This window comes from Anoplolepis gracilipes, chromosome 17 (genome assembly GCF_047496725.1).
Source record: "Anoplolepis gracilipes chromosome 17, ASM4749672v1, whole genome shotgun sequence".
Classification (NCBI taxonomy): Eukaryota; Metazoa; Arthropoda; class Insecta; order Hymenoptera; family Formicidae; genus Anoplolepis; species Anoplolepis gracilipes.
The window spans coordinates 9,569,096-9,595,872 of NC_132986.1; the positions used below are offsets into that span (position 1 = coordinate 9,569,096).

At 39.2% G+C, this 26,777-nt stretch overlaps 3 protein-coding genes across 10 annotated transcripts in view; 2 read left to right on the forward strand and 1 right to left on the reverse strand.

Annotated features, from left to right (window-relative positions):
• LOC140675408 (uncharacterized) overlaps positions 1-26,777 on the forward strand; it is a 150,105-nt gene that overhangs the window by 120,935 nt on the left and 2,393 nt on the right. Inside the window, exons 3-4 of one of the 3 annotated variants that reach the window (XM_072909867.1) lie at positions 23,409-23,488; positions 23,578-26,477. In XM_072909867.1, coding sequence (XP_072765968.1) covers positions 23,409-23,488; positions 23,578-23,696 — 199 coding nt within the window. In that variant the 3' untranslated portion in view covers positions 23,697-26,477. Of the gene's footprint in view, positions 1-23,408; positions 26,478-26,777 lie in introns of those variants that run through there. The other 2 variants (XR_012048391.1, XM_072909866.1) reach the window with 2 other exon arrangements.
• The window catches only part of Neur (E3 ubiquitin-protein ligase neur), a 56,944-nt gene that overhangs the window by 13,981 nt on the left and 16,186 nt on the right, over positions 1-26,777 (reverse strand). Inside the window, exon 1 of one of the 6 annotated variants that reach the window (XM_072909844.1) lies at positions 12,914-14,790. The exons of 2 other annotated variants lie outside the window; for them this stretch is intronic. In XM_072909844.1, coding sequence (XP_072765945.1) covers positions 12,914-13,223 — 310 coding nt within the window. In that variant the 5' untranslated portion in view covers positions 13,224-14,790. Of the gene's footprint in view, positions 1-805; positions 1,286-1,357; positions 1,957-3,969; positions 4,177-12,913; positions 14,791-26,777 lie in introns of those variants that run through there. 3 more of the 6 variants (XM_072909845.1, XM_072909850.1, XM_072909846.1) reach the window with 3 other exon arrangements.
• Positions 1,456-3,104, forward strand: LOC140675310 (uncharacterized). The gene is given in 5 exon segments (XM_072909673.1): positions 1,456-1,476; positions 1,596-1,648; positions 1,650-1,692; positions 1,694-1,736; positions 2,343-3,104. Coding segments are annotated over 5 exon segments (387 nt in total). The 3' UTR covers positions 2,570-3,104.

The window sequence follows — 26,777 nt, forward strand, 5'->3', positions numbered from 1 at the left end:
TAAAACGACAGGAAGAGACTTTCTTGCTAGCTTCTTGCGCGCCTCGTTCCCTACGTACACTACGAGAAAGAATGAGTTGCGTCAACTGTCGCAAACTGTCCACAACATCCCGATGACTCACGCGGGGTCGCGTTAATGAAATTCTGCTTCCTTCTACGACAAAGAAAGACATATGTCGCGCTCATCGTTAAGCAGAGTTCGTGCCCCGTGCGCTAATTCCGAGCACAAACCGGTTAAGGAAGCGACCGTTCAAGTGGAATAATAGACTGGAAGCGGTTAGATAGCCAGTGTTGACGTAAGCCTTTCGATAATTTCGTATTTATAAGCGACTAATCGTCGATGAGAATATTTCAGTCCTGGTAGTTATTTTGCATCTGCGTATTAATATATTTCAATAATTATATATAGTATTAGATTAATGTTGCAAATTGAATAATAATTAATATTCTTTCAATTTTTTCATAATGAACTTTCTGAATTTCGATATTAATATTGCTCTATTACAAGAAATTAATTTCATCTTTAATATATACTCGATATACATAAATTTTTTCAAAACTTTACATATATATTTGTGAAATTTTATAAATTTAATTAATATATGATATAATTAAATATTTATCATATATGTAAATATAGGAATGGGGGACTCTTAAGAGATACAGTGTTGTGTGAGACTGTTTTGGTAGCGCGGAAACAGCAGCTGATTCTCAACGGGGGAGTTTAGAGAGCGAGGGGGGGGGGGGCGGGGAGGGGTTAATGGAAGGGAAGATTCGAAGGAGAACGAATGCGTTTTTGTACTCACCGAGAACGTGTGCCGACAAGCGTAATCGTGCCACTCTGGTGGCGCTATTGACTGTCAATGGTCGTCTCGCCCGTTGACAGGACAAAGACATCTCGATCTTATTGTTAGAGCAAGACAAAGACATCTCCAATCTTAGAATACGACGATGGAAATTATAAAACACCAGTATTAGAACCGTTAAGAACCAGTAAGAAACGTATTTTTATTTCCGCGTGAAAAGAAAACGACGTCGAGATTACGTAAAAGATTACGAATTTTTCGATAAACAAATTTTCAAAATTAATCACAGTTTTTAGGATATATCGGAGCGGGAGAAGATCTGGCAAACTAATTGTTGAAGATGACTATAACTTCTTTTCTGCGTAACATTACAAAAGATAATAAATGAAATATGTAAAAGACGCGATAAGTTATTAAATAAAATTATATATATATATTTTTTTTTTTCTTTTATAATAAATTATTCGGCGATTCCAACGGTAGAAATAATAATAAAAAAAAAATGCAATTTATTCAACACAAGCTCGAGACAAAAAGATTCGAAGTACTCACAAGATTGTAAACAGCTAGACGATCGATCGATCCTCATCGTTTAGGGATCTTCAACACTATTCCAGATCCGACGAAGGGAGGAGGAGGGTGAAGGAAGGATGGTGAAGGGTGGAAAGATGGCACGCGCACGGTCACATTGTCTTCCAGATCTCACCCTCCCGATTTTCCGGATCGAAAAAGAAAAACGACATATAGGAAAAGAGAAAGATGAGGAAGAGAAAACGAGCGGATTTACAAGCGGGAGTTGCCGGGAAAAGGCGGGCAGCTTGAACCACGCCGCTACAACGACTGGCTTGCAGAAGCAAACTCCCCATCTGCTATGTTGCTTGCTGCCCCGACCAACTCCCTGCTGTCATTATGTGTGTTTGTGTGCCGGTCTGTCGGTACACACGCACACAAGCGCGCTTTCTAGTAAATTGTGCATGGCAGCCGAAGCATTCGAACCTCTCGAACGGAAAGGCAGATATATCTGGAGGATCTCTCACCTTGCGATAAGGCGTCGTCTTATCTGTCGATATTAACGAAAGACGAACGGATGATAAGAAGTTCTCTGTTGAAACCGATATGACACTTAGGGATTAACAGAAATCTAATATTTATACGATGATAATTTTTTTTTAATATCAAAATATTCTTTGATAATTTTTACTTGCAGGAATTCTTACAGTTTCAATATGATTCAAGACTATTACGAAATTGCATAATTTATAAAGTTGTAAAATTTATTCTCCAATTCTCGAATTAAAAATTAAAAGTTAGAAATTATTCTCAATTCGATTTCATTCTCTTACGTAATTAAAAATCTTCCTCAATTACCAAGAACTGACATAAAGCTCGACGTCACAGTCGGCCAATTAAAAATCAACTTCTTGATGTTGAAGGCTATTAAACATGTATCTCTCGATATGTATCTTTCCGACAGCAGAAATAATGAATACATATTTCTCAGGTATTAAAACGAGAGTTTTCGCGCGCGACTCTTAAGTAGCTAAGAAAGGACACGCAACGCAACGCAACGCAACGCAGTACGCGCGCGCGCGCACGCAAATACGCGTTGCTGTATATGTCACAGCTGCAGCTGCTCGTAAGAGCGGAACACACGGCTTTGGGGATGCATGCCGTAGCAACGGTTGCGCACCACCTGGCCCCGACGAAGCCAGCCAGCGTCGGCATTGGCGTAGGCCCTCTCGTCGACCAAAAGAACGAGGCTAAAAAAGGACTAGGACGGAGGGGAAAATACAAAAGGACCCTAACTTTTTGAATTCCGGCACCCTCCCTCGTGGATCCAGTTCGTATCCTGAAAACCAATCGATGATCCTGAGGAAGCCGTATCTGGTCTACGCTTGGACCTATGTACGTCTATTCGTTGACAGCAGTGAAGAAGAACGAGCGATCGGTATTTTATTTCGCTTAAAAGAGACGCGAGGCGAATTTTTGATGGGAAAAGATGAATGAGAGAAAGATTTATGCGTATCCTGAATGCGAATTTTTACCCTCCGATGCTTTTCATGGGACATTAGCATATTTGATCGCCTATGTTACGTTTTCACTCGATTAAGGGTAGCTCAAACAGTGTGTCAAATATTACGGGATTATACGCTCTCTAACACTTAATCACCGGATTAGAATTATGATCGTATATTTGTTGACGTAGAGTTAAATCATTTCTCAGATTAGATTAAATGTAAAATATAAAAGTGATCGAAATAAAAATCAAATTAATAAAGAAATGCGTGCGGCGCATGGTGGGGGAATGCAAAGTTGCAAAATGAAATCGTTAGTCGTCTGGCATGAATCAGCGAGATTGAACGGTTGCTACGCGCGCATTTCTTTTTATATACATATATATATATATATATATATATATATATATATATATATATATATAGAATTTCCATAAGAGCGAGAGGGGTGGCTCTCTGCGACGCAGGACTCCCCCACTATCCTGGCTGCTGTCGTCACCATACGCGCCTATGGGGTTTGAGCGTTGATATCGCAATAGAAGCTCTATCGATCCCGTCGCCGACACAGCCAGACTGGCTGTTGTCAGGGGGGGGTTGATAGCGATATGCAAGCTCTGTACGCACTATATACGCAACTCTACTAAAAGCTTGGAGCGATTTTCAGCTGAAAGCGGCGAGCTCAAAATCAAACGAATCTCTCGACGGCGTTTGCCCGATTAATTTTCACGTGTACGATTTTCCGAATTTTTAAAATAACTTTGGGCATAATTTTGTTGAAAATATTTGTGTTTGTGTATATACGATTGAATAAGCTAATTAAACAAATTTATTAAATATATCGCGCACAAGACGATGCTTCTATAAAATGGTCCTGGCTCGACAGGAACCAAGCCCTTAATCGCGTAATGCTCTTACTACGATAACGTTTCACGGTCCATCTGCTCCTAACATCCCGAAGGGAAGCCACCGGTTGCACCATCGTCGGCTTCCCCTCGTTGCGATTCCCGCATTACCTTCCTTCCTGTTTCCTTCCCGAGGACTCGATCCTCCCCTTCGACAAAAAAATATCCGTCCAAGACTCCACCAAAGTCTGTGGGAATTCACATGCAAATTCCCACACTATAAAAGAGCGACAATTAATACACGTACATTCTAAGGTCTTTGTCTTGTTTTCTTCTTTCGCGATGAATCCTTGCAACGCCAATGCAAAGGGTGGCGAATTACACCAAATTATGGAGAGAAAGATGTTGTAATTGGCCGAGAAAAGGATTAAAGGCAATGACCTCGGCGTCTTCAATTCATCCGCTCCGGTTGCTCTCGTTGACACGTCCATCGCCGCCGCCGCCGTCGTCGTCGTCGTCGTCGTCGTCGTCGTCGTCGTCGTCGTCGTCGTCGTCGTCGTCGTCGTCGTCGTCGTCGTCGTCGTCGTCGTCGTCGTCGGTGTGCTTTCTGAGTTTACACCAGAGGTCGGCGACGTATCGTGGCACTCAACCGTGACAGATGAAACGGAAAAACCCACTCGTTCTGCCGTTATAGCCGTCTCGACAGAATGATTTTTCTTTTTTTTATGCCTCGAGATACGATGATGCTCGTCCTGATTTCGATTAGAACGCGTCTCGCTTCGATTTTGCATATTGTAAAACTATTTATTATGGTGAAATCTCGGCTAATCTAAAGTTCGTACACGCGAGGAGAAACTGGATGATTTTCTCCCGCTGGAATTGAGACAATGTCTGGAAGGCAGGAATGTCGCGTGGGAGAGGCTCGTTAAAGTGCGATCATCAGTATCGCCTCGGGATGCCGTCGATGTTAAATTAGAAGCAAATTAGCGTGCGGAGGAGAGCTCCGATAAGGAACAGCCTCCGCTTCCTCTCGATAATTGCTACTTTAGAATCCGCTGATTGTTTTCGCAAATTTGCGTGAAAGAAAGCGGAACGAACGTTTCAAATATCTCTCAGAGAAACAACAATTGCGAATTTTTATTCAATTTATTTTTTTTGAATTTCTGCACAAATAATTTGTCAATATTATAACTAAAATCTCCATTCCCTCCCCCTCTCTCTCTCTCTCTCTCTCTCTCTCTCTCTCTCTCTCTCTCTCTCTCTCTCTCTCTCTCTCTCTCTCGTATTACTAAAGTACTGTAAAATTACAATGCAAACTCGTAAGTTTACGATGACCTCATTAGTTACCGCGATCGAATAAACGCTTTCAGTTGAAAGGCATTTGATGCAGATTATATTTAATGATATACGATTCAGTGATTTTGATTCCAGCCGCCGGGTGTATTGCGAAATTTTCGGCAATGCCTGAAAACTTGGTGGCTCCAAGTTGTGCCGCGTTGTAAATCACGACGGGAAAAGCGACTAAAAGTCACGGAGAGTTTAACCATGTGCCGACAAACGCCGGTCGTTTCCGTCGTCGGCGGCCGTTTAACACACAGCGTTGTAAACAACACCGGCGGTTTGGTTTATCACGTAAAACCGGTACTTTTGCGGATCATCGACGCGCCATGTGGCTTTCGAAGAAGTCGCGATCGCAGACAGATAAATTCACCCGCCGTTGCTCGACAGCTCGCTATGCGAAATCGAAATATTGCAAATATCAATTATCTCGCGAATACTCGGAATTCAATTAAATCTGATAATAATTATAATTAAATAGAATTATGCGCAATTTCCTGTTTGAATCCCGATCGTTTGCCTCCCACGATCGCGACAACTCTCTCACGAGGGCCTACGCTGTCGTAATATACATATATCTTTATACAAATCGGCCGAGTAATTAAATGTAAAAAGTTCTCGCGAACGTGTCGTTTGCGTTAATTGAATTCAATCGCGGGGGTCAGCCGCGAACTTCCTGTGTGTGTGTGTGTTGGCCGCGTGGGTGGAGAGGATGAGAGGCACTGATCAGACGACGACAATCGACGACGTCGACGAGAGGTGAACTCTGACACTCGACAATTAAATCATCTCGTCCGTTCATTCAGTCATTGACTCGCTCGTTGTGGCGCCACGTCGCGCGAATTGTGCGTGGGCCGATCGCGTTGGACTTTTCTTTCTTTTTTTTTTTTTTTTTTTTTTTTCTTTTTTTTTTACACATATACGACTATCTCCTCGCGATGCGTTTCATTCGTGGGCGGTGAGGTTGCCTTTATCACACGCAGCGAGAAATTGTGGAATTGAGGATCAGCCAACTTCCGGCGATTAGAGTATATACCGGAGGGCAAATGCACGCGGCGAAAGTTTAACGACGAGGATCGCTTTATTAAACGCATTCCGGAGAATTTATTCCCAATGATGTAATATCGATTTGCACAATTATTGCGTATGATGCGTTTGAGGAAGAAATTTTTATTATCAAACGTTTGTTATCGCGACAGAAAGAACTCTCTGTTTCGAGAAATTTAAAAATTTTAAATAGACGAGATTGTGTACCCTTTCCCGAGAAAATGTTCAGATTAAATTATCGAGGAATTATAAATACTTGATCGAAAAACACTCGACAAATTCTGCGAAACCATCATTGCCAAAGTTGCAACGGTATTAAAGTCCTCGGGATGGCTCGAGAATAAGGGTGTGGTTTCGCAACATTTGTTCCATTAAAGTCTAGAGGCGGCTCTCGACTCCCAGGAGTAATATGTGTACTATGCAAGTGAAGGGCTCTAGGGGACTTCTTCTCTCTTTCCCTCTCTCTTGTCTCTGGAAAAAGTCAGTCTCAGAGCGAGGGCCGAGAGAATCATCGTTGAATATAACTAACGACAAGCCTACAATTTTGATTGGAAAAATGAATCATCGCGCATTTGTATCAGCACACAATGAAAGTAAAGAAAGATAAGAAAAGATTAAGTAAAACAAACACGTGTACGTTCGAAGCGATAGTTTTACGTGTCGGGAGAATTTCTTGGTTTTCCGAAAATAGTTTATCTCTTTGTTCTTCATTTATGCAGCTTTTGTCCGTATTTTAAGTTCAAAGCCAAAGTTCTTAGCTCTCGTTGCAGTCCTATTTTTAACACTACTCGAGCGCAGCTGTACCTTAGTTCTCGCTACTTCCAGTTCCGGTCTTTAGTTCCAGTTTCTACAGCAATTAACAAGTATCGGGTACGTGCCGAGAGCGATAAAACGGTTCGACGAGAGTTCTCTAACAATAAGTAAGGAGCTACGCGAATCGGGGCGAGAAGAAGAAGAAGAAGAAGAAGAAGAAGCAGCCCGGGAGCTGCCGGACAAATGTTCGCGAATGAAAAAATGGCTTCGCGCCGACGGTGTCTCGTCGTCTTCGCCCCATTAAAAGCACGGCGAATGCACTTGGGTGCAGTAGAGCACATCCGTGGAGAAAGAGGAAGCCTTAAAAAGGCAGCTCCGATAAATCTCGACGAGGGGCCCCCTCCGTAGCTCGTGGCGTATTCAGGATCACTCGAAGGAAAACGCATCGTTAGTACGTCTCGCTGCGTAGTTGGAAGATTTATGCATAGAACACGCGCGAAGATCGTACTGACAACTCTTCTTCACGCGGTTCTCCCTTCTAACTCGAGCAACTTATATCCAATAAATCTCAGTCTCATATTATTTCCATAAAAAGTTTAATTTCTCCTTTAATTACAGTTTTATCACAGGGAAATATTTATTTCACGAATTCATTAATAAAAAAAAAAAAAAAAACATTAAAAAACATTGCTGTTGGAAAAAGAAGGTTCAACGAAATTATACGTTTAACAATTAACTTGATGTGATTTAAATCGGTGTCTTCGCGCTTACTTTTCTCTCTCGAAAAGCTCGAAATATTTTTTAATCGATGGCAGTTTATAAAAGTCCAGTCTTGTCACTCGAGCATTAATTACGTGGAAGCAGTGGCGGCGCGGCGGCTAACGCTTAGCAAATGAGCTCCTCGAAAACTGTTCTCGCTCATATCCTGGATCGCATCTTCTGGAAGCACTTGACTCGACGACAGATGTTCGGCAGTTACTCCGATTTTTTTTTTTTTTTTTTTTTTTTTTTTTTCGACTCGACTGTGTAGATAAATCGAGTATATAGAAGCAACTTGCAAGAATGTCTGCTCATAACTATATATAACATATAAATACGAGCGCGGATCAAAGAAGATTATTCTGCACTAGTCGAAATTGGTAAGAAAAAAAAATACATGTTTATAAATCCTCTCGTTATGATTAATTCGCATGTAGAGAGACGAGCTTGATGACGCGGCGTCATATTTGTCACGTACGAGAGAATATTTTTCAATTGCGTCACGTTACGTACGCGATGAGACGAGAGTGTGGGGTCAAGTCAAAGCCACGTCACGGCAGGCTGGCTTTACGAATTTTTCACGCAGCCGAGCACGTGGCGATAGACGCGCGAGTTTGCTTACGAGACCGTGCCATTAAGACCACGGTAGTTACTTCCGGTAGCTATAAGAACGGGATGTTCACGCACCTTGCTTCCGTAAAGTTCCACTTTCGTATCGTGAGATATGATCCCCTCGCGAAGCGACGCGCGGCGAATGCTCGAGGACTCGCGAGGAAAAATAGCGGATCTCGTTGCGCTTAATGTACGCGATTGTTGTCGAAGACAAGGACGAGAGACATAGAATACACAAATATAAAGTATGTAAAGTATAGAATATACATTGATGAAGCGGAATACACGATATTCTATATATACCGTTATATGATGTCATTGTTGTGGACATTGCTGTGTCGAAGAAAAAGTCGATTCAGCAAAGCAAGACTCTCGAGTATTATGTCGTCGACGAAGACTTCCGTTCTCAAATCCGCACGCTTCCGCCAGACGGAAGTTGCGGGCGATACCCGGTGAAATTATCTTTGCGGAAAGTATTCGGTCAACATGAAAAAGTATGATTGCAGGAAGAAAGTTATCAAAGATAAAGATAAAATCCCGATACCTATATCCCCTTAAAACATAAATAAATAAACATTTTATCTGACTTTATAAAATCAACTTTGTTCTCAGATCGTCCTGCGCGATGTTTATATTTATTTACGCGGAAATCCTGTCGAGATAAAACGCACGATAAGCAGACAAATTCCAACGCACTTAACACACACGCGCGTCGGCGATAAACTATTAATTTAAATACTTTAGTCGCTGGACGTCATCTTATAAGAAGAATAAATAAACGCTTCGTCAAAGGGACTGTTTGGAGGCACTGTCCTGAGGATAGCCGCCGAACCCTTAAAATAGACGGAGAATTCCTCGATTAAACGGTCCGACCAGCTGACCGGCAATACTACGCGGAACCGCAAACCGGTTCGCGAAATGCTTGTGGGAACAAAGACGGGTTTCGTCCGCGGCTCTCTCTGACGTCACACGCGAAGCGGAAAGTGGGTGGATAGGTGTGTGAGATTGCAGAGTCAGTGAGGACGGTCAGTGATCGCCCCTCGGTAGGTTGAATCTTCTTCTACAAGATGTAAACCACTCGCCCAGAGACACGCAAAGACCGCAAGAAATTTCATTTCCAAGTACGTGATTAGCGAAATCCCAGAGGAGATTCAGAGTAATTGCTTTAATAAAATTCTCAATCAGCTTTCTACAAATTTAGATATAATTCTTGATAAATTATTTATACAACGAAAAAAAAAAAAAAAAAACAAACAAACAAAAAAAAACAAAAAATTATACTGTCTTTCACAATAATTTAATTCAAAAATAATTTATTCGTTGCATTTTGAAGGCAATATAAATTAAATATTTCGATCAACATTCTCTTATTAAGTATAATTTAAATAAAATACAATGAGAATTGATTTCTTTTTAATTTATTTGTAGATTAAAAAATATTGTAATAATTAAATTGCAAGCTCAATGAAAGCGAACAAAATGAAACTTACAGAAATTTTAATTACAACTGACGCAGGTAGTGGATTGTTTGTATCGACCGGGTGTAACATTATGCAATCTAGATTGCAATTTAGATTGCAATAACATTTCGTCACGGCCAGCAGCTTAATGCGTCACCGATCGCACCGTCAATGACTCAGATCGGTCGCGAGATGAAGAAAGAGATCTTTCCTCGAACGAGTAAATCAATTTTAGCCCAGTCGTAACATCTGCTACTTTCCGAAATTATTTTTAGACGAAATTTTTGGAAATTAAGAATCTCTTTCTATTTTATTGACAGTCAATATATCTTGATTACGGACAAAATAGAAAAAAACGCGAAATCGAAAGAAAAATTGATTACAAACGTTGATAAGAAAAACTGATTAGAAACGATGCGGAAAGAGGAAGAAGTGCAATATTTCAACTGCGGCCATTAAGAGAGAAAAAAAGAGTTACGACGAAGATGAGAAAGTAAAGAGGCTGAGAATCTCTGCAACCGAGAAGCGAATGATTCACCAAGCCGCAAAAAGATGGGAAAAAGATAAGAAGCAGAGGAAGAGGAGCAAAGAGTGGTATCCTACAAGCATCACGACCAGTTACTTTCTTCGTTTCGCTTATTCCGCCGCGATAATCGCGACAAAAAACATACAAAGTACTCAAAGTACTTGCATTGGGAATGTTTTCCTCTTTTTTTCTTTTTTCTTTCGACGTGTCAAACTCCCGTATTCCGTGATGCGGTATACATGAAAAACGAAATACTTGGTATATTTTATTTCTTTTTTTTTTTTTTAATATTCCTATCAGCTGAACCGAGTTTTGCAATGCAAAACGGGAAAGGAAAATAATAATTCTAAAAGACGGCAATATCAGCTGTTCGCTCCAATTCATTCTGATAAAAAAAAAAAAAAAAAAAATAAAAAAAAAGAGAGAGAAAGAAAGAAAAGTGAAAGATATTTTATTGAATCGAAATGTGATTGCAAAATATTGTAATATTACATTGTTTATTTATTTAATTAATATTATTGATTAATAAAACATGAAACCGTTTTATTCAGAATTGTAATAATTTTCTTGTTTCTAAAAAATGATTAAAGAGATGTATTACAAAATAGTTTTATAAAATAGAATCGAATTAATTAATAGTTTTGTAAAGTAAAGTTTTATTATAATTGATATATTATTTCGAAGAAATATTATTTCGCTTTATCACCTCGAACATAAAATGTCTTAGCAACGCGTATCTCTGTACTCCTTTCACAAATCTTTAACGGTTCAAAGCCCTCCCACAAAGGGTTCGCATTGCGTTGGTCTCTTGAAACCTCCCGGTGGAGAAAAGTCATTAACGCGTAAAATTCATCGCGCAAGGAAAAGCCTATTCGCCTTTAACCTCCATTTCAATCAGCAACAACCGACGCTTTGTCTTCTAGTAACTTCTAGAACTGAATGCTACAAATCTTCTCTTTTATACGGCTATTGAGAAGTAGCCCCTAAAGAACTCGGTCATCAGATTACAGTGGAATTTAGATGAATGAGAGCATAAATTCAAACAAAAACCTTTTAGTAGAATCGTATTACGTAGAAAAATATTACGCATACTTCTCCAAATCCAATTATCATACATGTTAATATTATAAATATTATATCTGTTATCATGTAATAATATTGAGCTGTATAATTATACGTAATATTTTTTAAAATAAATTTCTCATTTTTTTCAATTTGTGGTTTATTTAATCTTACTTGAGAGATTAGAATCTCGCACGCACAGAAATAAAGATTAACGAGCAGAAACATCTTGGGCGGCGTTTGCTTTCGTCGCTCGGTCATCATGACACACGAAATTCATCGTGATAAGATACGATATGAAAGATGAAAAGGATATCGAGGACAAAAGTCGCGTGAACCAAGAGGCTGAGGGAGACTTTCCAGTTACTTTGCGAGAACATTGTCGTCGACAATGCTACAACAGATGGAAATGAGGATCACCGGAGGAAGGATATCGCGATAAGAATGCCGCGAGGCAGAGAGGAGTAGGCCAATGAGAAATGATATCCTCTTATTCCCGACTCCCTTGCGAAATCCAACGAATCAACCATTGAAGGAAAAGTCGGTCACCGATACATAGACTAAGCTCCCCACAAAATGAGCTTTTACCAAATGGCAATGGAAATGAGCGTGATAATACGGCTCTGAAACCGGGACAACCGGGAGGAAATGACGTCCCTTTGTTGTACAGCCAGTGCTTTTCAATCCATTTCTGTTGCATTGTTTCAGCCTTGTGTATCGATCGCAAATTATTGATTTATTAGTATCTCAGGAAGTTAGTAATATATTTAATATCAATTATAATTTCTCGAATTACAAATCTTTCGTAAAAAATATTTCGTTTTGTTTATCAAGATAAACAGTTTCTTTATCGCATGGTATGAGACTTATTATTATTATTATTATTATTTTTTTTTTTTTTTTATAAGGATTTTCCAAAATTTATCGACACAAGTTTAATTTAATCCGAGCGAGTATTGAGAAAAAGCGATGAAAAAAATTCTATTAAAAGCTACTCGCTACTCTACAAGTATCTTTTTTAAATACCGCGCTAGAAAACTGATAGTTTGGCTACTTTTCCACAAAATGTAGCGGAAAGTTAAGGGCAGTAGATGCGTCGTCAACAATTATTATTGGACTTACGGTGCGATAAACCGCCGATGGACCGCAGGAAATAAAAGCCAAAATTGTGTTTCTCGCTCGTTGTATCGCCGTTCTAGAGTTTAGAGAATCGTTCTTCGATGATGAGAGTTCGATGCTGCTCCATTCTATCCACAATATTCATCGGAGAGATCGGTGAATTCAATTTTACAATATCGATTTGAAAGCAGATCACTTTGGCAAGAGTTTTCGCGATATACAGGGTGAGCCATTATTATACCAGTATAGTTAAAATATTCCGTATTCAATAGACTCGCGGAAATCAATATTGTCTCGATTAAATTCTAAAAATTAAAGTTTGCGTAGATGGGCACAAGATATATGAAATATAAAAATGGAAATTAATATATCTATGTGCAACACACAAGCACAAAATATTTTCTGTTTCATCAATGTTAAAGGAGATCTTGCCGAACGTCATTGACCGACAAAATCGATCGATCGATCGATCGATCGACCGACCGATCGATCGATCGGTAATCGCATGGTCAGTCGTGCGATGACCGGAAAATGTCACAGAGACAATAAGAAGAAGAGATGGAGGTGTGGCTCACCTAAACCCATCTTGCGCTTGAGCTTCTTGAGCACTTTCATCTTGCTACGCAAAGGTGCCAGGATATTGTTGTCGCCGCTGTTGTTGTGCTGCGGCGACGCGCTCGCTGGTGCGTGCTTGCCGTGATGATGATGATGATGGTGATGATGGTGATGCTGATGATGATGCTGATGATACGGTTCGCTGCCGGGTTGCTGCTGCTGCTGCTGCTGCTGTTGCACGCTCGCGCCGGAGCTGCCGACGTGACTACAGCAGTGACAGGGGTGGCTGCTTTTGCTGCCCTTGACCACGCACTCTCCGGACACCCCCATAAATGTAGTCGTGCTGCTCTCGAAAGAGTCAGACGCGAAAACCCGCGATGAGGTGTATACAGAGAGAGAGAGAGAGAGAGAGAGAGAGAGAGAGAGAGAGAGAGAGACGGAGAGATAAAAAAAAAAAAAAAAAAAAGAAGATAGAGAGAAACAGCAGGACGATGGAGTATTAAAGTACGACGGACTCACTGACGAATCGCACTTTTCGACACTGATTCTGAAGGTGAAATTATTCCTTCCTTTTCTTTGACACCACTTTGCTCGACTATCATGAAAAGCTATGTGAGGTTCCAGAGCGCAAAGAGATTCCGACGAGAAAAAGAAAAACGACGACGAATGAAACGAGACGTCAGAAATGAAACGTGACTTGATATTCGTTTCTTGTTCCGAGAATATCGTTTTAAATAACTCGCCGAAATAACGTTCTGACGGTTGTCCGAATCACAATATATTAATGTTAAATCCAGACAAGAGAGGGAGAGAGACTGCGTAGAGGACCGCGTGTCACGACAACGAGTGGCGCATGGATCGCGAATCGCCTGCGTCTCCCGTCGAGCGCCCTGGGACGACTGACTGTTTTCTATCGCGGAGCGCGAGAGTATTGCTGCAACGCGCGCGAGCCGGCGTCCAATGATACCGCGCCGATCCCCACCGGTTTCAAGGTGGTGGAAAAACATGGAGGGGTAACTGGCACCTGGTGGACAGCTGCCCCTTACCTGGCCGCGATGCACCCGGTCGCCCTGACGTGCAACACCAGCACGGGGATACATCGCCGCCTGGGGTTAGATATATACATAGTTATCGTCGATTAGATGATAGAGACTTCTCCTCGTTAATTTCTCCATCTTCAGGACCAGTCGGCATTCTCTTGCTCATCATTTTATTCTATTCTATTCTATCAGTTGAAATTAATAAGCGAAAGCATCCAATTGCGTTAATTAATTTAATTTAAATAAGAATGTAGTTTAACACAGCACGTCGTCGTCGTCTAATCGGAAACTTAAAATGTTGAAACTGTACTGTCGTCGTTTAACTGTACCATATCAATGATTGATTTATTGTAGAGTATCTCTAGAATATTTTTATAATTAAATATTTTATTTTTAATTTATCTTTAGATATTTATTTATAACAGTAAGTCAATGAGAGCTCGCAGCAATAATCACGGTTGCTTTTCAGTTTCCGATTCACGACTCGGAGCATATCCAAAGAAAGATCGTATTTCCATGAGACTCGACATGCATCTCTCATCCCATGACGGTACAGATCGAGATCGTCACAAATTACAAATTATATAATGACAATAAAAAAGTGGAAAAACGATATTCGTGGCGAAAGAAATTTATACAGGTACCCATATATATCTTCAATCCGCTGGACTTTAAATTCATTCAAAATTGTATGCCCGTTTCATTTAATTTTCATGCGGGCTCTTTTAGAGATGATATAGAATAGATTTGTATTAATACAACATTGAAAAAAATATTTTTTAACAGCGACTAAATTAACGACTGGACAAATTATAGGACGAATTATAGGAGAGAATATATAAAAAAGAAAAGTCCACAGAGAAAGAGAGAGAGAGAGAGAGAGAGAGAGAGAGAGAGAGAGAGAGAGAGAGAGAGAGACGCATCGCTATTAATATTTTTTCCTGTAGGACGAAATTTAATTCGCGCGAAGGAGACACCAAATCGATTTATGCGCGAAAAGAAACGTCATTATGGTCAGAGGGAATTGGATCTGTATCGAGTTGGCGAGGTGAAATCAAAGTCTCGACGATCGATACAAGAGTGGATACACGCGAGAATTCCAACAATTTTTCTTTCCTGTTCCCTTAACATGTGTGCGCGACAAAAATATTAATCACATAATGTAAAGTTGAATTAAATTATGGTATATTAATTAATTACACTGTTGAATTAAACTATCTAATATATATGAAAAAAAAAAAAAAAAAAACCGAGTTAGGTAGAAAAGAATAATTATGATGCTGCTAAATATACATGTCCGAGTAAAGTGTAACCTAACCCTTCATATCGATGACCTCGTTCACATCTCTCGCCCCATTTCGCTTTGTGCCGTTAAATGACTTGTATTCTGCGCGACCCCATCATCGGTAACTCGATTTTCGCATGGAACCAACAGGTTGCGGTATCAACGCAAGGTGCACTCGATATATTATGCACCCTTGCAAAGTACGAGCGCAATGGCCGTTATAACAGATCGGATAAGAACTGCAGTCACTTTTTGTTTTGTTTTTTTTTTTTCGTCGTTACTTACCGAAAAAAAAAAAAAAAAATATATCGTAACTTAATCGACACTTGCTCGTAAAATAATTGTGTAGAAATATTAAGCAAAAGAGAAAAAGAGAAAATATTGCGCGAAGAAAGATCAAGAAAATTGCCTGCATAAAATACAATAGTCTCAACAGTGACACAATAACGCCGTTTTATCAACATCATTCATCATAGTTCTAGCGGATAACGAGAAGAAACGTCAAATGCCACAGGACGTAAAGTCAGGACGCACGTCAATGGGATTCTGCTTTGCGGTCTTGATACTTTGTGCGAGACGTAAAATACGTCCTCGGCGCGTATATCTAGTCAAGAGTAAATAGGCGAGCACGCAAGAGTCAAATCAAACAGACCTACGGCACCTACGCGAGTACGATTACCTCGACGAAAAGAGGTTTGTCACGCCGCGCGGTTTCCACGCACCGTTCCTCCGCCGCGCGTGTGCGTGTCATGCAGACATTTTATTCATTCGTGCATCCGTATGGTATTATATATGCGTGCGGGAGTAAGAAAAGGAGAGAGAAAGAGAGAGAGAGAGAGAGAGAGAGAGAGAGAGAGAATGCGAGTTTCTCTCTCTCTCTCTCTCTCTTTCTCTTTCGTAAGATGGGAAATATGCCCACGGCACCGTGGCTGCGGCTTCCTTTCGCACATCCTTTTCGTCGACACCGGCGTGCCTATTGCGATTACACGCGTATAGTAACGGCCGCTGTTTGTTCGCCTCGGATTCATTCATCAAACTCAAACGATTAATATTAGACTTAAAGTCGGGAACTTGAAGCGTCTTAAATCTCGGAAACTTTTGTTTAAAATTAAAATACATGAAGAAATATAATTTTATTTAAATATAATAAAAATAAAAGATACTTTATATAAATAGATTTTAGAAATATATTATTATATTTATAAATATATACAATTTTTTAAATATAATATAAATATAAATATAATGTATAAATATATATTTTAATTAAATATAATAAAAATAAGATAATGTATGTATCTAGGTTTAATTAGTACACGCCATGATCGTTTCGATAGATACAAAATCCTTTATATTTATATACCTTTTATTCATTTAAGTGACGAACGATTTAACCATCTAATTACGACGCAGTAAGAGAAAATAATTATGAGACGGCCGAAAGAACTTCTTACGGCGCTCCTTCAATTAATTCCCCGCTCGTATCTCATTACATCCCCGCTATACGTAGGCACACGCACATGTGAAAACCGCGCACATTGTTTCCTGCACGTGAACGACCAGTACACGCGCACGCACTCGGCCCGTATGCGGTTATTTATATGCACGCGTGCGCGCACGCGTTTCTTTGCACGTCGCTGTACGATGATGATAATGCACCTCGTTGACCGCGCACGCATAGACGCGTGAATTTCAGGACGCGAGTGCGAAAAGGAGTTTTACTGAAAGCAACATTAAAAAAAAAAAAAAAAAAAAAAAACAACAATTTAAGATGTATTCCCCCCCGCCCCCCGTTGTTTGCATAAAAAAAAAAAAAGTCAATTTTTACATTTATATCGTCGGTATAATATATTGTATTTAATGTAGATAAATTTAAATCTTGTGATATATATGCATAAGTGATTATAAAGTTAAATAACGGCAACACAATTTTGCATATCTCTATATATTTGATTTAAAATTCTTCTAAAACGAGATATAATAAAATTATAATATATCCTTTGTGTTGAGAATTTTTCGACGCGCAAGTGAATGTTGATGTAACTTACGTTTACCCTCTACGGTTTCGCGGGTAAATGTAAAGCCTCGCAAATCCGGCCACAACCTCGAGGAAACGGAGACACGCCTCGGTAGCTCACTCGCCACGTTCACGGAACTTAAAATCCGACCGGCGATACGTTTTGGAGAACGCTCGAAGAAATGCGTAATATATAATTTACTCGACGTTCCCGCAAAAGTGCTTAAATTTAGCATAAAAAAAAATTAGATTCATATCTGCGAAAAAAAAAAAAAAAAAAAAAAAAAATTTGTTCTCTCTCTCTCTCTCTCTCTCTCTCTCTCTCTCTCTCTTCTTTATATAAAAATTTGTATAAAAGAAAAATATGAGTTTGCCTCTCTTTTCGCAATGGCATTTAATTTTCTGATTTTTAGTAAGCAATGAGACAACAAACTTAAAAGGGGGCGAGCAAGGGCGAGTGTTTTTCTACATTCGTTTCTTTCCGTAGCGCCGAATAAGGGGTTGCTCGGTCCAGCATCTGTCTGCCACGTCGTCTCGACATTCGCGCGACGTGTGCCCCGTGCCCCTCGCAAGCAACGGCGGCGAAGGCGAAATCGCTCGGATCGCGGCGCAGATGCGTTTCCTTATAGGGATTCCCAGCGGCGAGGATGTCAGCGGCGCGGCGACCCGTATGTATATAACATAATGTGAAATAGCGGAAGCAAGGCGGATGGCAGGAAGTCGGAGAGACTGGCGCGTGCGCGCGTCGTTCTCCCTCGCCCTCGTGAAAATATAGGAGGCGGAGAGGGAAGATTTCAGAAGTGTATTGTCGGCTCGGATTACTACACACACACACACACACACACACACATATATATACACGACATCCCCGATGGAGAAGGGACGGGGATCCTCCAACGGTTGCTAACCTCCTCCCCCGTAGCTCTCGATTTTCTCTCGACGCAGCTGATCTCGCGACCGCAATATTTCGATCGACCAATCTCAAGTTTCCAACGCAAATGTATCTCTCGCGACGGTCATTCACTTCTCGTCGTCTGTTGTGGTAAATTCCTTACCGTTGTATAATCATTGTTTCAAGTTGTTTCGACATTGACGCATGTAATGAAAAGATTGCACGCAAATTATGGGAGCCATCGAATATTATGCGGATGACGAATTTGACGTAACAAGATTCTGAGACTTGCAATCCATCTTTAACTAGCTTGGTGTGAGCGTAGTGTCAAATAATGAAACACAACGGTCGACAAGAAGGTCTCGATTGCTTCGAGCGAGGAAACGGAGATACGCTTGGCAACTCTTAAGCGGAATTGACTCCCGCGTCGAATCAACAATGCGTCTGAAAGGCAGTCCATTCGTGCGATAGAGTGCGATAGAGTGCGATAAATTTAGGGTATTATGCACAATCTCTTGTAAAAAGTAGTGTATGCAACGCTTGATAGTATTTATTTCAGTGCCATTCATAATTCAGCCTTTTGTACGTTCGAAAGTAAGTAGTTTTCGGAAAAGTTACGAGCCAGTTCTCATTTCATTCAAGTTTTAAAATAACGAAAGAAGGCAGACGCGGTTTACTTGCTTTTTCTTGCGTTTTAGGGAATGCAATATTAATTTTACAAATTGATATTACAACTCGTGAAACTAGAGAAGAGTAATTATTATACTTAGAGAAGTAATAGACAAAATTAAATTTAAATATTTATATTAATATTATATTTTATATATTTTGAAACGATATTCTTTTTTCTTTTCACTTTTATAACTCGCACACACGTGACAATATTACAAATATAAAAGCACAATATGTGCTTTGACACGCTGTGCGCTTTTAGAGGCACGGCTCTGAAGACACGGATCTCTAGACCAAGTTGACCTCATTGTACCACAATCATCCTATTATCACTCAATTTGTCGGTGCACATTGTAGTGCACATGTACGTGATATTATAAAGAAAGTATGTTGCTTAATATCATTGAGAGAATATTGCTAGAAAAGTAAGAATAATCGCTCTTTATATATTATCTACATATATAAGTAACTTGTATAAATCTCATTTATATTATTAATTTATTTAATTCTTTCGATGGACAACTAATTTTGAAGATTAACAATATAACATATATAAAAATAATTCTTTTTTTACATAAATTAATTTGTGTTGGAAAGAAAAAATTTTTAATTTTATTTAAATTATTACTCTTTTAAGAAAATGAGATAGATATTTGCCTCGGGTATCAGCGATTCAGATTTAATATTGATTTTTTTCCCCAACACGCGTAGATATCTCTGCAAAATGCGAGCAACCCTAGAAACAGCGTTTTATTTTATTGACGGTACAATTAAACACATGTGCCGGCAGCTGCATACGGGCGTTATCCTCTGTGTGTCGCGTAATGATCCTTCAGCTGTCACCATATCATTCGAGACGACGAAATGCCCGGTCTCTCATTGCCGCGGACAATACCTAGGTGCACCTGTCCGGCGATGCCAGGAAACTTTCGATGCTATGTAATACTCGATACATGATAAAACAGACTCTTCTCTCTTCTTTATAATAACAGCGGCTCGCTGTTTTCGATCGGATATTCGCTGATAAAATTTCAACAAATGACTGACCAAATCGACGAATTGAAATTAAGGAATAGGAAGCGCATCGTGAAATAAGGACGATTATGTTGCATAAGGCTGATAAGGGCGGCATCATCTCGGGACTAAAGGTTTAAAAACACATATATAGCGCACTCGTAAGCGCATTATAAATTAGGCGGTGCTAAATAAACGGGCAGAGATAGAACAGTGTCGTAAGAAACAGCATTGTACGAACACTGTACGAAAAGTAAGTAATACGACGGTTTGTTGAGCGAGTTTAAAAGGCGTTTGCAAATGGGAGTAAGCAAGCCGCGAGAAAAGCGCGCGAGAGATACGGACGACTGTTAAGAGACAATCACGACGTAATCGGCTTTTTGGTAGCGACAAAGGAGACCATTATCTCGTTGCTCAAATAGACCGCTTATCGCCGCCCGCTGTGCAGACCAAAGCATAGGCTGTGCCAAAAGTAATTTGCCCAACCAACAGTATATGATGATGATCTATCTGTGATACATCTCTCGTCGCTTACTTATCTCTGTATTCTAATGACATTTCTCACTTTTACGAGCGCCAACTTTTTTTTTTTTTTTTTTTTTTTTTTTTCGGGCCCTTCAAATTCCATATCGCGAAGAAAAAGTGCATTACAGGAAAATATGTAGGAAAATAGGCTGCTTTTTAAAAGATGATTCTTTCCGTGTATATGTGTATATGAAGAGATTTTATTGCAATAATAATATAATTCTTCGTATATAAAAATTTTTAATTCCTTTTATCATTTACTTGGCAAAAATGTTGAACTATATCTGGTAACTGCAGACATTTTGAAAGAAACGGACGTAATAATAAAAATTCTTGAGCTTTGTCTCGTTTCTCGCGAATGATTCAGACGACGATGTTTGAACCAATTCATTCAGGCCACACGACATCCAGGAAACGTCGTCGAAAAGAGTAATATGGTCATGCCGTCCGCTTTACGCCAGGAAGTCCGAGTGCAGTTCGCGTGATCATCGGTGTAACGTCTGTTAAAAAAAAAAATGTAACATTCCAATAACCGCACGGAAAAGCGAGCACGTGCGTGCCTCGCAATAGTTACAATAATAGCCACAAGTGAACGGCATATGTATAGCTTCGTTGTTGTTGAGCGACTGATCCAACGCACCTGGCTTGCGCGTCGCGAATAATGAAAAAAGTTCTGTTTTTTTTTTCTTTTTGATCAAATTTATCGATTAAGACGTGAGCAATATTTTTCCGAAATCGTACGTTAACTTACGTAAATAGTGCTAAAAATTAAAAACAAACTTTTTTTCGCTCATTTTTCGTCGATTTTCATATTCAATACGTCAAGCGATTCTCTTTTAGGTTGTTAAGTGCAGGAAATAGAAACGAATTAGAATTCTGAATTCTTTTTCGGAAATGATTTTTTTGTATGATCCCAGAAGGTGTAGTTCATTCACTACGCGCGTTCTGGCGTAGTTACGCAAAGCAGATGTTCGAGATCTTAAAAGATGAAGACGAACTCCCTCCCCCCCCCCCATCTTGAAAAAATGCCGGGAAGAACAGGTGCTTGTAAAAAATCCTCCTCTCGAAGCTCAGAATCGATTTTTGTGCGAGAAAGCCTGATTTTAATTCACTCTGTCCTATAATTTGTAATTTTAATCGACCATTATTTTGAAATATAGATAAGACGGGCAGTTCTAATTAAAAATTGAAGGAAATTTGGCAAGTTTTGAGATAACGGATGCACCTACATTTCACGCTACATTGCGTCGATTTTCTTTTCTCGCAGCTGGTCGAAACTCTTGGCTTTTGTCATTGCCATAGGACGAAAACAAAACTTGGAAGTCGCTGGTGGACCTACAACATGCCTGTTCGATAATAGCTTTCTAAATCGCTTCGTATAGTCAAAAATCTTTTGTATGGACTTCACGTCTACTGAAAATCACAGGGCGTGATGCGAAAGGACAAGATCGGCGTCTTTGCCGAAAAACACAAAATGAAGCTGGATGCAGGTAAGGTTGCATTCATCGAGTCTACTATTCAAAATTAGTCTTCAGAAATCTCAGCACGTGCGTGAAAAATTACATCGCCGCGCAAAATAATTTCGAAGCGAAGCAAGTTGAAGAGCAAAATTTCTTTTATACTTAGGTTTTTTTTCTCTCTTTTTTTTTTCCCGTCCATCGTAATTCGTCATCTTGCCAAAAATTGATATTCAAATCTCCGGAGAATCAATATCTAATAAATATTGCAAGTATGCGAACGTGACGAATGTCAATATATGAAAAGATATTAAGTAAATTTCTCGATATTATAGATTTCGTAAGACACGACGGTACAGAACGTATCCCTTTGAACGGCAGCTTTTCTGTTTTACCTAAAAAGCTGACGGAACATTTTTTCGGGGAAGGGGGGAGAGGACGCAATATCTGTCCTCGAGTTTAAATCACCGGAGCAGGTAAAAAGACCTCACCTGAGAAACTACGGAGCGGATGAGTTTCCGGGCTATCAAAATAAAACTTTCTAGAGATTCAACTCCGAACCGCTATTTTCTTTATTCATAGGTTGATAATTTTTAAAATCATTGTACGTTACTCTTTACTACACCACGCAACGATTGATTATCAGTAGCAGAAATTAACGTTATTACAACAGAGTCATTATTACAAAAGAAATTAGCATTATTACAGTTATTATATCTTATTCCCTTGTGTTTACTGACCGTACAATGTGTATAAGCTTTCACACATAAACTTTCTAATTAAAGCGCTCTTTTCTCGGTTACGCGCCGCACATTTTCTCAAACGTTCAATGTTGCTTCCTCAATTATGAATAAACTCTTACCCGCGGTGTGGATCGCGTTTCCACCACTGTTTAATCCCTCTCGGCTATTTTGCGTGGCGCGGAAGAACTTTCTTCCCGCTAGCGCGGCGAGTGTGCTCCTTGACAAAGGCTGCGTGAAAAAGGATGCGTGGCAGGTGCGTACGCGTGCCCGTCGTACCGCGAGCGTGTGCGTGCACATGCATCTTACGAGACGCACGCACATGAGACGAGAAAGGGAGGAGGATGCACCTTGCATCGGCCTCGATTCCATTGACAGAATTCCACCGCTTGAGTTTCCTTGTACGTAAGCAAAAGGAAAAAAGAAGGAGATTCCTTCGTGAATTAATTGCATGCCCGATGCAGATCGTCGCGAAGATAAGCGACGCGACATCGAGGCACGCGAATTCCCTTTCTTTATCTACAAAATGGAGAACCGTTTTTGCATGCTCCGAGACGCCTTTAGAGAATTTCGTTTAGTTCGTTTAGTCTAAAAAACCTAAACACCTAATTAGCACATTTCGTTTGTTTATAAAAAAAAGTTTAGATAAAAATTGGAATTATATTAATTATATATTATCCAAATCGTTCGAAATTATCGAAGAAATTGTTTCACGAGTAATTATCTATACGGATAATTTCATCATATTTATTCATGGATATTTTATTATAAGCCATGAATAATAAATATGATGAAATTATTATGCACGAATATATTTTAATAATATTTTGTAACGAGATACTACTGGCTCACCGGCTTTTTTTTCTTTTCCAGCGATTCGGGGATTCGTGTCAAAAACAACCGATCGGCCATGCCATTAATGGGAATTGAGTCCGTGAACGCGAATCCGACAGGTGAGTAAGAACGCGATTAACGCTAAAACGGGAACGTTTATGCTGTCCAGTTATCGTCCACCTGATATAGGTAAGCGATCTCGTTATAGGCTCTGTTTACAGACCGCTGAGTAGTAAGCAAAGCAAGTGTCTGATTGCATTGTATAACGATGGAATTTATGTGAATAAAAAAAAGGTGATCCTCTTATGTGAATTTGAAAGGAGCTAAGTTATCTAAACTTTTTCGCAAAGATTATAATACCGAATTGACAACGAACGATACTATTGTATTTAATTGAAGAGGACTTGTAATTCTCAAGAAAATTCGTATTTTTATTTTCTCCCTTACTTTCTTATCGCGATAAAAAGCTGGAGATTTTTCATTCTCGTTTTAAAAAGCGACGTCTGTTTTTTTCATTCTCGCCGGCTTATAACTGGCGACTCGCAAGATTAATCACTCTCTATTGGCGAGCACATATACGTCGTTGTTCACTTTCAATATCATTCTCGCACCTGTGTCCATTGTACAGATCGATAAAGATTTGAAATTTACACGATAGTTAATTTTTCCCACAAATTGACGGGGGAAATTGACGGTTTTTTTTTTTTCTCTGTATCGGTTTTTATTGATCATTGCAAAACCCGTATCTACGTATTCTACATATGAGAAAACATCTGATCCCATAATTCATTGTTATTGTCGATAATTTTGTTTAAAAGGAAAAAATATAATAGGTATATTAAGGCTTGTAAACGTTTGAAGTAATACGAAGTGAAATGGAGGAAATATTCTAATATGCCTATTTCTGTTATTTAATTAAAAAATGAAATCAACGTGTGTTTAATGGGACAAAAGGATTAAATTGTCGTTAAATTGAAAACGCATAGGAATTCTGGTCCATTGACTCACCGTGTATACGTGTATCGCGAGGAAAAAACACGCCGAGCGGGAGGAGTCGGCACGTGCTACGCGTCCGTTCGTGCGGAGTTTACTAAGCGATCGTTTAAACAAAGTTCATTACCTCAGGATCGTCACTCGCACAAAGAACGCGGTTAGGTTGAGTCACCTCGAGTGTTTCGTCTCTCTGTCCATCTCTCTTGGAATCTTATTCCGTAAGGAAGAACATCTCTCATTGCGTATTCACGAAGCAATCGTCGAGCGCGGGATCGTAGAAACATTAAATCCCAGTAAAACGACACGCGCGGAGAAGAAACTTTAACGCGATCCAAACGCCTTTTAGTTATAACTCTTGTCTCGGAAAAGAAGAAAATTGATTTCAAGTTTTGCACTTAAAATTCTAAATGCACTGTAACAGGAATAAATATACATATGTAGTATGTAGTAATGTAAAGTAAAGTTCAAAGAAAAAAACAATTCGCGGAAAAGATTTTCTGTACAGATACAGTCTTCGCTCGCTCCCCCCCCCCCCCCCCCGTGCTCTTTTCATAAATCCTTCAAATTGTATTCACGTTGTATGTAATCAAAAGTATTAAGAGATATCCATGGAAACTTGAGTGGGTTGAAAACCAAAAGTTCAGCTGGTTTTATTGGATTGCAGGGTTGACCGGGATTGAAAAGGTAACGAACGCATGCTGCAAAGCGCGTGTGTGTGTGTGCAAACCACCTTTGGTTTATTCAAATATATTCGTACCCCCCTTTCCTCCCTCTGACATTCCGATATAGTTTATCAAACGGGGAGGGGGGGGGGAGCCATCCTAGCGCCAGATGTTCCTCGCCTTTTTTTAACTTTAACCCTCCGGCATTTTGCTCGTTGCGCATAGAAATTTTCACTATTTTCATTATTCACATGTCAATCGAGGAATTAATAAATTTCCTTAATAAAAACATGTAAAAATTATGTTAGATTCTAATTACGATATCATGCTGATAACAAAATTTGTAATAATACTTTTTGTAAATAATTAGCAATTAAAATAAATTCATCATTATCGTAACTACTTAACTTTTTAAATCATTTTTTCAAAACTATATGCGAAAATTTGTAAATTGATTTATAATTCAATTTACATATACATTTGCCAGTGTTTGAACGGTGTAACGGTGAGCGGTGTAACAATATTTATTTAAATTATAACAAAATATTTATTTTTAATAATTTATATAAATTTTAAATACTTTGCATGAACGATAAGAGAAAGAATGTTATTTCCGCGTACACATAATTCCGAGAGACAAATCCATTTACGTGTCGCGATCACCATCGCGAACCGTTAAACTGAAAAATCGATAAAAGAAAACCGCGTGTCGGAGCAATTGAAAATGAAAAGCGGAATTTGGCATATGTTTACCAGGTGTCAATTGTAAACAGCAGGACGCGCGAACAGAATCGAGATGGTCCCAGATGCCTAAATTGTCCGCTGAAGGTGCTTTCAATAGATTCCGATGCGCGTTCATTGCACGCTGGTCATGCGAAAGCGACACAGCTGTGCAAGAAGACGAATTGGCAAAACATAAAGCTTTTCTATGGTGTAGCAAAACATGTAACAAATACAACTCGGCGGAGAATAATTTATAAAATTATCTCAGGAGAAATACAAGCTCATTGAATTCTCAGCATCTAAACTTTATCATAATTGTTTTGACTTTTCATCGCTGTAAGAAAGAAGTAAAAAGCCTCATCAGGTTCAGGATCGTTAAGCATGCGATAGAACATTATAATTGAGGAACTCGAGAGTCCCTCGAGGAAGCGTCTTCAATTCGAAGGCCAGCCACTGGCTGATGTTTGCGTACATAATTATGTAGACGATCTTATAAAAGAATGAAGCAGTCTTACTGCCTATGAACAGAGCATCATTATGACCACAAAACTGACAGCAGCTTTACGGCTATTTTAATTGGGTATAAAATATATGATTAATAAAGATATAGAGAATAAGCAATATTATAACAATTTATCTGTATATGCAAAATGCTTGTACACTTTCTAAGCCTTTGAATTATTTATGACATTGACAAGAAATTGTTTAAATTGTATATAAAAACGCAGCTTTCAATCATGTTTTTTTACAATAATTTATATATATATATATAATTTTTTTTTTTTATAATACAGCGACTCTCACATGTGTGCATGTTTGTGGAAATTTTTTAAAATTATAGAAATGTCTGCTCTCTTCTTTTTTTCTTTTATTTTATATTCAAAAAATTTTTCGAATGTTTCATCAATTTGATAAATTACTAAAAATGTAAATGTTTTTTTCTCCTACAATTTATATTGATATCATATCGATAAAATTTATTACTCGCCCCTTGGCGGGCGAAGCTATTTCTTCGTCGCGGTCAGAAAAT